A 9,260-nucleotide genomic window follows, 5' to 3' on the forward strand; every position below is an offset into this window, starting at 1 on the left:
GGTCAAGGCACATATGAGAAAACAATCAATGAACAACTAAAGTGTCGCAACAAAAAACTGATGATTGATGATTCTCATCTCTCTCTGTTCCTGTCTGTCTGTCCCTATCTATCCCTCTCTCTGACTCTCTCTCTGTCTTTGTCAAAAAAAAAAAAAAAAAAAAAAAGAGCCAGCAGAAAGCCCTGGCCAGCTTGCTCAGTGAATAGAGCATTGGCTTGATGTATAGATAGATCTCCTGGGTTCGATCCCTGGTCAGGGCACACAAGAGACGCGAACATTTGCTTCTCTCCCCCCCTCCCTATCTCTTTCCCTCTCTCAGCTAGTGGCTTGACTGGTTTGAGTGTTGGATCCAGGCACTGAGGATAGCTTGCTGATCAGAGCATCAGCCTCAGGCGCTAAAAACAGCTTGGTTGATTTCGACATTGGCTCCAGATGGGGGTTGCCGGGTAGATCCCCATCCGGGCACATGCAGGACTCTGTCTCACTATCTCTCCTCCTCTCACTTAAAAGACAAAAAGAAAGAAAGAAAAGAAAGAAAAGAAAGAAAGAAAGAAAGAAAGAAAGAAAGAAAGAAAGAAAGAAAGAAAGAAAGAAAAAAAGAAAGAAATGGCAAGAAAAGAACCTCAGGACATTTTGGGAAACCTTAAGAGCTTGAGGTATTCAGCAAAACCTATGGGTACTACAGGCAAAGCCTGATGGTAACTGTGTGGCTTTGCTCTTTGCCCAGAAGGACTAACTAAGGCTCAATCTAATATTCCTTATAAAATTCCAGCAAAGCAGATTTTTAAGACTATATGGTCAACTGCTATTCCTGTTGTGTTTATGCAAATAATCAGGCCAAACTGAAACTAGACTTAGTGCAGAAAATAGATTGGTCTTAATTTGGCTCTTTAATAAAAACGAGCATAATTTTAGGGAGAAACAGGTTTCAGTAGAATCTATAACACAGTTATGAATATCAGAAACTAGACTAGATCCTGAATTTTCCTAGTTTTCCTACATTGAACCATTCATCATAACTCGTCATTCTGACTTTTGCCCCAGTAATGCTAAGATTTGAAACACAGTTTGTCTTCACCAGGTTACAAATGCAGCTCATACTCAGGGAATACCACCTCTAGGTACCATCACCACCTCCTTCCGTGTCCAGGTCTCATCACCCATTTGACAGAGAACAAGGATCTCTTGGCTCTGAAGGAAAACATCACCCCTCTTCAACAGGAAGCAGCTACAGAAGAGACCCTGCACTCCTTTTCCCTGAAAGAATCTTTGATGAGATATACTAGGTAATTAGACAGACATGAACAGAGTAAGGACCATAGGCCACACATCAACGATCACCAGGAGAGAACGCCCCAGGTGCCTAGCTATGGGCAAGGCTGGAAGGACAGGGGCCTTGCCTTAAAGGTAACCCTTCCTCCACTAGGATATTGCTAGTCATGCAGATTAGATTCCCTTGGCAGTGGAATAAACTAGGGTGCAGAGAATAGTACTTAAGCATTAACCCCTAGGAATAACACCTAAGACTCAGTTGTATTTCAGCCCCAGGCCCACAAAAGCAGCAAAATAATTACTAATCTCATAAAAATAAGATAGCTAAAAGTAACATTGGGGAATGTAAGAAGAGAGACAATAGACATATTCCCAATACATTAGTCTTACACTCTGTATTATAGAACTGTCGAGTGTTTTTTCTTTCAAGCTTAGGGATGCCCACTGGACTGCTCACCTAGCCCAGATGTCAGACCTTGAAAACCAGACCAAAAGCAGGAGTCCACAGCTCTGACTGCAATACCAGACCCAATCTAAGTCTTTGAGGAAAGTAACAAATCTATAACCTTATCTCTAAGGACAGTGAACCTACCAAAGCCTAATGAAAAAAAGAATATGGAGCTGAGAAAGAACACATAGTCACATTTCTTGCCCATCCCAGACCAACCCTGATCACCCTATAAAAGAGGCCTGTAAACTGAAGATGTTAAGGTGGGCTATAAAGGCACTTAGACCATGTTCCACACAGAATATTGTATATATATTCCTGGCAATGCATATAATATCATTGGCCTTATTGGGCTTTGCTTTTACCTTCTGATTCATGGCTGCAGCTTGTATTGTATGTGTAGCATCTGGATGTAATGTGCTAATGCTCTAATCACATAGATAGTTCACCAGAAGAATTAACGTGTAGATTGTGAGGTGGAAGACCAATGTCAGGGTGGAATGTGGGGCTGATGCTGGACATGGCTCTTCCCCTCCCAAGATGCTAGATGGATGGCTGGCTAGCAACCAAACGAAAGGAGAAATACAGCCTGGACCCAGGAAAGTCCCACCAAATGTACTGAGGGGAAGGTCAGACCTTCCCATACACAAGCCAAAGTGTTTTCTGCTGTTCTTAGTATCTCTTTCTCCTCCCTCCACTGGTGCATAAGAAAGAGGGAGTGAGCTGCTTAGGCGTGGTATATGGGATATCTCTGCTCCTTCCCCACATTTTTGCTATGATTCTAAAACGACTCTAAAAAAAAGTTTTAATTAAAAAATCATTTGACCCTAAAAAAAAATTCCACTAAAAACTCCAATCACTACACTCTCAAGGATCACCTAGTTGTCTATATGGACTGTCTAACTTTCCTTACTTCACACAACTTACTTAACCGATAATAATCTGGTTTTCAAACTATGGCTACAACTCATTCTCACCAGTTCCTCATCAATAAAAGCTATTTCTTCAAGTCTTTTTTTTTTTTTCTTTTCCAAGTGAGAGGAAGAGAGATAGAGAGACAGACTCATGCATGCGCCCTGACTGGGATCTACCCAGCAACCCCTGTCTGGGGCTAATGTTCTGCCCATCTGGGGCCATGCTTGCAACCAACCTATTCTTAGTGCCTGAGGTGGAGGCTACATGGTGCCATCCTCAGCATCTGGGGCCAGTGTGCTCAAACCAATCGAGCCATAGCTGCAGGAGAGGAAGAGAGAGAGTGTGAGAAAGAAGGAAGAGGGAGGGGAGGAGTGGAGAAGATGGTTGCTTCTCCTGTGTGCCCTGACCACAAATTGAACATACATACACTGGGCTGATGCTCTACCACTGAGCCAACTGGTCAGGGCTAATCTTTCTTTTTTTAATCACCCAGAGAATCATCTGAAGTGCTGACCACTGACTTTTTAAAAACCTTAGTCCTTTGGCTGTATTGGTCCCTCTTGCTCCAAATTTTCTTTTTCTGTTTCTTCTCACTCTCCTTGATCAACTTTCCTTAAATGCTAATGTTCCTCAGGTGTTGGTTTTAGAATCTATGTTCTTTCCATTCTACACATTCACCCTGCGTAATTCATCTATTCACAGCATTTAATTCAGACACAGACACACTCTAAATGCTTTACAAGTGAGCTACCTGGTCATGGCTATGTTGTTCCTAGCTTTAAAAGGAATTAACATCATAAAATGGCTGAGTTTTTTTTCTGATTAGATCTGAAATAAACATCTAAAGCTTTTGACCCTAAATATATCATTTTGCATCACATTCCATAGTAGTAAAGACATAGAAATCTTTGTCAGTCTTATAACTCATAACTAATTTAAACCTCAGCCATGAATCTGTTTAAATTTTCTAGTCTTTTATTTTTATATGACTTACTATGCATATACACACTATTTAAACCAGTTGCACAATTGCTGTCTCTATAATTTTAGTCTTCTTTATAAACAAAAGGCCACAGAAAGACTTGATTTGTCACTTCAAGTCACATGGTATTGGCTGAGTCACATGGCACTGGGCCTTAGTTTTCTCTATAAAAATGACAATATCTTTATATATCTTTAAAACCTTTGGTTTGTAGATATAGCTTCCAAAAATCTATAATTAATGGAGTTAGGAAGAAATTTAACCAAGTGTAACCTAAACTGTGGTGGCTCAGTGAATACAGTGTCAACCTGGAACACTGAGGTCGCTGATTTGAAATCCTGGGCTTGCCCGGTTGAGGCACATATGACAAGCTACAAGCAAGCAATGAACAACTAAAGTGAAGCAACTGTGAGTGGGTGCTACTCACTAATCCTCCCTCCTCTCTCTGTAAAATCAATAAAACTTTAAAAAAATATTTTGTTGAATGAGGATAAGTACATTTAACTTTGCTATCTCTCAGAGATGTTATAAGGATTAAATGAGAGTTTTGAAAACTGTAAACAATACATTATATAGAATATTACAACAGATACTTTGGACTAAAAAATAGATTATGTATTCAAAGTCTAAGAAATAAACTCATATAAAGTTACAAACTGAGTTTTAACAAGTTGGAGTTTAAGTGAATGATAATTTAGGTATGTTAGGGAAAGAAAAATCTATACTTGAGAGAGACATCCAAATGTACTTTGGAACTTTATTTCAAATGTATTATCTCCTAAATATACTTTATGTTTCTATCTTAACTGATCCCTAAGCTTTTCTAAGTTTTTTTTAAGTTGCATTTTTTCATATTACATAACAAAAATTGTCCTTTACCGCAAGTCTAAAATTCTAAATTCAATCAACTAGAGCTCTATCTCCTCCCCACCCCCTAAAATAAAACCACTGAACTGTTATAAATAGCAAAACTGGGTTTCTCCTTTTCTGGTTAACCATTATATAAAACCATAAAATAACTTAAAGATTGGAGAAAGGGGGCTAACAAAGGAAAAGCTGGTTTTTCCGAGTTTCTACTCCAGCTCTGGGGTGGGGCTGTTGTTGTAACTGCAGTGCTGGAGCACAGCCACACCCGTGTTATCTAGGGCTGCTTCTGCTGCAACGGCAGAGATGACAACTGAGACAGAGGTAATGAAGACCTGGGCTTTTACAGAAAGTTTATTAACCAATGAGCTAGACAATCAATACTAAAAAACCCCTCAAATACCCAATAAGTAAAAATGTTTTCATTTATAGTAAGATTAATACTTGCTTCTGTGAGATCCAAATGACTTTTATTTTGGTTTTGTAGGGATATGGTCAATCTGACCACTTCTTACCATCTCTAGTACTAGTAACCTAGTCTATGACCACCCTGCCCCGGCTCCATACCAGGATTGTCTCTCATTTGATCTTATTGTCTCACTCAATCCATTACAGTCTATTCTCAAATACAACAGTCAGACCAATACTTTAAAAACTTGTCATGTCTCTTCTTTGCTCTAAACCTTTCAATAACCTCTCATTGCATTCAGAATAAAAGCCAAAGTCCTTACAACGGCCTATAAAGCCTTATATAATTTGGGCTATATTATTTCTTGCCTCATCTTTTATTACTCTCCCCTTCCCTCATTCCCTTTCCAGCCAAACTAACCTCCTTCCTGTTTCTTGAAAAAAAAGCCAGGAATATTCTGTATTAAGTCTTCTATAATGGCCATTCTCTCTGCCTAGAACATTCTTTTTTCAACTGTCTGCAATGACTAACTCAGTTACTTCAAATATTTGCTCAAACTCATCTGTAAATGAAGCTACACCATCCCATCACTCCCCATTTCTTCACTTTCTAAGTATTATACATACTTAATTTATACTATATTATGCTTATTATTTGTGTTTTCTCCCACCCTACTAAATGTAAGCTGCAGAGGCCTGAAACACTGTTGTAGTTTGTGGGAAGGGAAGAGAGAATAAATTATATTCATGAATAAGGAGGTAGAAAATATGTACTTTTTCTCCAACTGAGCAGAAGGAAATCAAACAGTAGTGGAGAATAAATTTCCAAGTAAAAAAATAAACTTTGGCCCTGGCTGGTTGGTTCAGTGGATAGAGTGTTGGCCTGGCATAAGGACAACCCAGGTTCTATCACCAGTCAGGGCACACATGAGAAGCCATCATCTGCTTCTCTTTCCCTCCCTCTCCTTCTCTCCCACTTCTCCTCCCAGATCCAGGGGCTTGGTTGGTCTGAGCATCTGCCTCAGGCACTGAGGATAGCTCCATTGAATTGAGAATCAGCCCCAGACAGGGGTTGCCAAATGGATCCTGGTCCAGGCACATGTGGGAGTCTGTCTCTCTATCTCCCCTCTTCTCACTTAAAAAAAATAAAAACTTCAACCTTTTAATTATGTGACTTACCACTTTTAAAACATCCCAGCCCCAAAACACCTACTCTTAAACTACTCTTAAAAAATAAAAAGTATAAAAGGGTTTGCAGGAGTGAATTATCTAAAATTGCCAAATGAATTTAAAAACCAACTATGTGCCAAACCACTTAACACATTATCTAAAAATGCCAACTCAAGATGGGGGAAAACCCCAAACACTGTGCTGTGGAAGCTCCTGCAGTTGATTGTTTTAACATATCGAAAGAATTTAACATGACCAACCAATGTAGCTTCATAAATGAAATATCTCTAGGCAATTTTATAAATATTTGCTCCAAACCACTAATACCTATAACTTGCTTCCACAAAACTAGTGAGATTATAGTTGCCAATTCAAAGCACAGTTACAGACTATGAGAAAAAAGTCAAAGTTACTGTCACTCTATGACTGCAGTAAGGCAAGTACAGCAAAGCAGTGCTTCTTGTGCCTAGACCCATAATCCCAAATCCACAACAACCTTTAGCAACAGTTTCTGTCTCTAAGAATGAATAAATGAATACAAGGATTAATGTAGCAAAACCAATAACATCCTTCTGATTCAGAGGTGCAAACTTAAAAACACATTATTTAGTCGCCTTAAAAAAAACCGTGCTCAATGTAAGACCTTGAAGCATTACAGACACAATATAAATGACCTCTCTGAAAAGCAAAAAAGAAAATAAATCCTTTATTTTGAAATGGTATTAATTGAATGAATCTTGTTAAGGAACTTTTAATATGACTAAACGGTGGCAAAGTATTATGTCAGTAAACAGTTCTATTTTAAATGATTACCCATCAAATAAATAATTTCTTGTAATTGTCAGGCCATTGACAGAGATCTTTGGCTTATTCTACAAACATTTTCTTAAAAAAAATTAAGCTACCATTTTCTGAGTGTTTACTATATGTCAGATATTGTGCTAAGTGCCTAAGCATATTTACATGTCTTTAATCCTCACAACAACCCTATAAGGTTGACACTACTATTACCTGCATGTTACAAAGAAAACTGAGACTTAAATAAGTTAAATAACTTAAACCAAAAAGTCAAATATGCCTATTCAAAAGCTTTCTCTTAAGCATTACTAGCCTATCTGATTTTTTCTTGAATTTGTATCACAGTATTAATATAAATGAGGCTGAATACTACCTTATTCTGCATTGTAAATGCTAATTAATTAATTTTGGCTAATTACAGGGGAAGTAAAATTTTTCTTAAGCCTTCACAGTCTTGTGTATTTTACAGCTGTTCACTATTAGGATAAATAAGTCAAAGTAGAAACTAAGTTTTCAGATAAAATCTGCAAATGTGGCTATCCAAGATTTCAGAAAATATTAGTTAAGTGACAGAACTAAATGTGTAAAAGAAAGTCAAATTAATTACACGTAATTCACCCCCGGTACTATCAATTTGTGTGCAACTTTAGCCTGGTCATTTACCCTTCCTTCATCACTCACCTGCAAAAGAGGAGTGATAAATTAAATAACCTGTCATATATTATGATTCCAACTTTGCGTGCTCTTAAAAGACAAATATCTGGGAGGCAGGAAAGGCTTACTTACACTTGTGAATTTCTGTTACGAAGTACATATTATGACATGGTAACATATTCACTATGCTAAAATTCCTCCAAATCCTTTGAGAACAGGTAGGTATTCTCTAAATAAATGTTTTGATAATAACAGTAATGAATAGCTATTATTTATAGGCCTGTTTTACATACACACATACATTACCAATCCATTATACCGACTCCAAAGACTGTGCTGGTAACCTCACTTAACTTCAGTCTTTAAGTTACCTTAGGTAATGTGTCCATTGTGCTTTAATATTAAAACTTAAGAATTAAGTATAAAGTGTCTATCACAGGGCCTGGCACAGTGCATGAATTTAGTAAGTGGTCATTTTATGTCATTATTATTCATATTATCATTAAAACTTACATAACTCAAATACTTGTTGGGGTAATTAGACTGGCACAGAGCTATGATTCATATTCCTTTGAACTGTTACAGATAGTAAAACATCTCAAAACCAGGGATACTTTGGGTTAAGAGAACACTTTGTAGCAAGCAACGCTGTACTATGCACCATGCCTAAACAACCTAAACATATAATTAAAAGACAAACAACAAAATTGCTTTGTGCAAAGAGCCACTTTGACTTTACTGTGGACTTCTCTCTTCCTTCAAAATCAGACCAAACACCAATCAATAAAGCCTTGTTGGGGGCTAAAGATTCAGGCGGCCACGGCACTTCTTGAGAAACTGACACCGGGGCACACGGCACACCTTCCGTGACACTGCAGCCCAGCAACCACCCCTTTTCCTCTCCAGCCAAGGGCAGTCCAGGGAGCGCCTGAGGCGTTTCGGGTCTTTAATGGAAAGCTGTAACCATTCAACCGCTCCCTCCAAGGCAAGCAAGGTGTTTCTACAAAGTCCAGTTTCCGAGCCGGGCATGGGAACTGGGGCAGAGTGCGGGGCACGCGAGGGAGCTGGCTGGCGCGAGAGGCGTCACAGCCAGACTCGCAGAGCAAAGGAAGCAGCGCTGGAAGTGAGAGCCCAGCCAGGGTACCTTGCGTCCAGCGGCAGAAGATGGTGTCAGAGAGACCGGGGCTGCTCTTGGTGCCCCACACCAGCTCCACCAGCTCTTTAGTCAGTTCGGACATGATGGGGTGCCGGCGAGCGGGTCTTTGCTTTCAGGACTCCTGCCCCGGAACATGGGGAAGGGGCGGCTCCAGAGACAGGAGTTGCGGGATGTCAGCGGCAAAGCAGCTGGAAGGTGAGACCCCAGGAAGAGGAAAGAAGAGCACGCTACAACCAGGGTGCCAGCCTGTCAAGACCGCTCCCAGCTGCAGCTAAGTTTCCCTACCGGAAGTCACTTCCGGTTCCTCTTTCGCCAACGCCCCCACACCGGGACGGCCCAGGGAGTCACCTCCCCGGAAACGGAAGTGGGAGTGCAAGAAGGCTGGTGTTTCTGAGTTCACTCCCCGGCCTGATAGTGAAGCTCTTCTCTTAACAAGTAGGGTCTACTGTGGTTGCTGCCAGATTTCTGAAATCCTGAAACATTTCCTCCCTCTACACTGCTGTGGTCTCAGCTGGAAGTTATGAGGCCCAAACCCTAGGACCTACAACGTAGCCTGTTTCTTAAAATTTGTAATATTAATAATGCTAAACTAC

At 39.8% G+C, this 9,260-nt stretch overlaps 1 protein-coding gene across 2 annotated transcripts in view; it reads right to left on the minus strand.

The window, feature by feature from the left end:
- The window catches only part of MINDY3 (MINDY lysine 48 deubiquitinase 3), a 93,067-nt gene extending 84,096 nt beyond the window's left edge, over positions 1 to 8,971 (minus strand). Inside the window, exon 1 of one of the 2 annotated variants that reach the window (XM_066385300.1) lies at positions 8,656 to 8,971. In XM_066385300.1, coding sequence (XP_066241397.1) covers positions 8,656 to 8,749 — 94 coding nt within the window. In that variant the 5' untranslated portion in view covers positions 8,750 to 8,971. The remainder of the gene's footprint in view (positions 1 to 8,655) is intronic. The other variant, XM_066385302.1, reaches the window with a different exon arrangement.
- Between the last annotated feature and the right edge of the window lie 289 nt (positions 8,972 to 9,260).

Source organism: Saccopteryx leptura, chromosome 5 (assembly GCF_036850995.1).
Source record: "Saccopteryx leptura isolate mSacLep1 chromosome 5, mSacLep1_pri_phased_curated, whole genome shotgun sequence".
Classification (NCBI taxonomy): domain Eukaryota; kingdom Metazoa; phylum Chordata; class Mammalia; order Chiroptera; family Emballonuridae; genus Saccopteryx; species Saccopteryx leptura.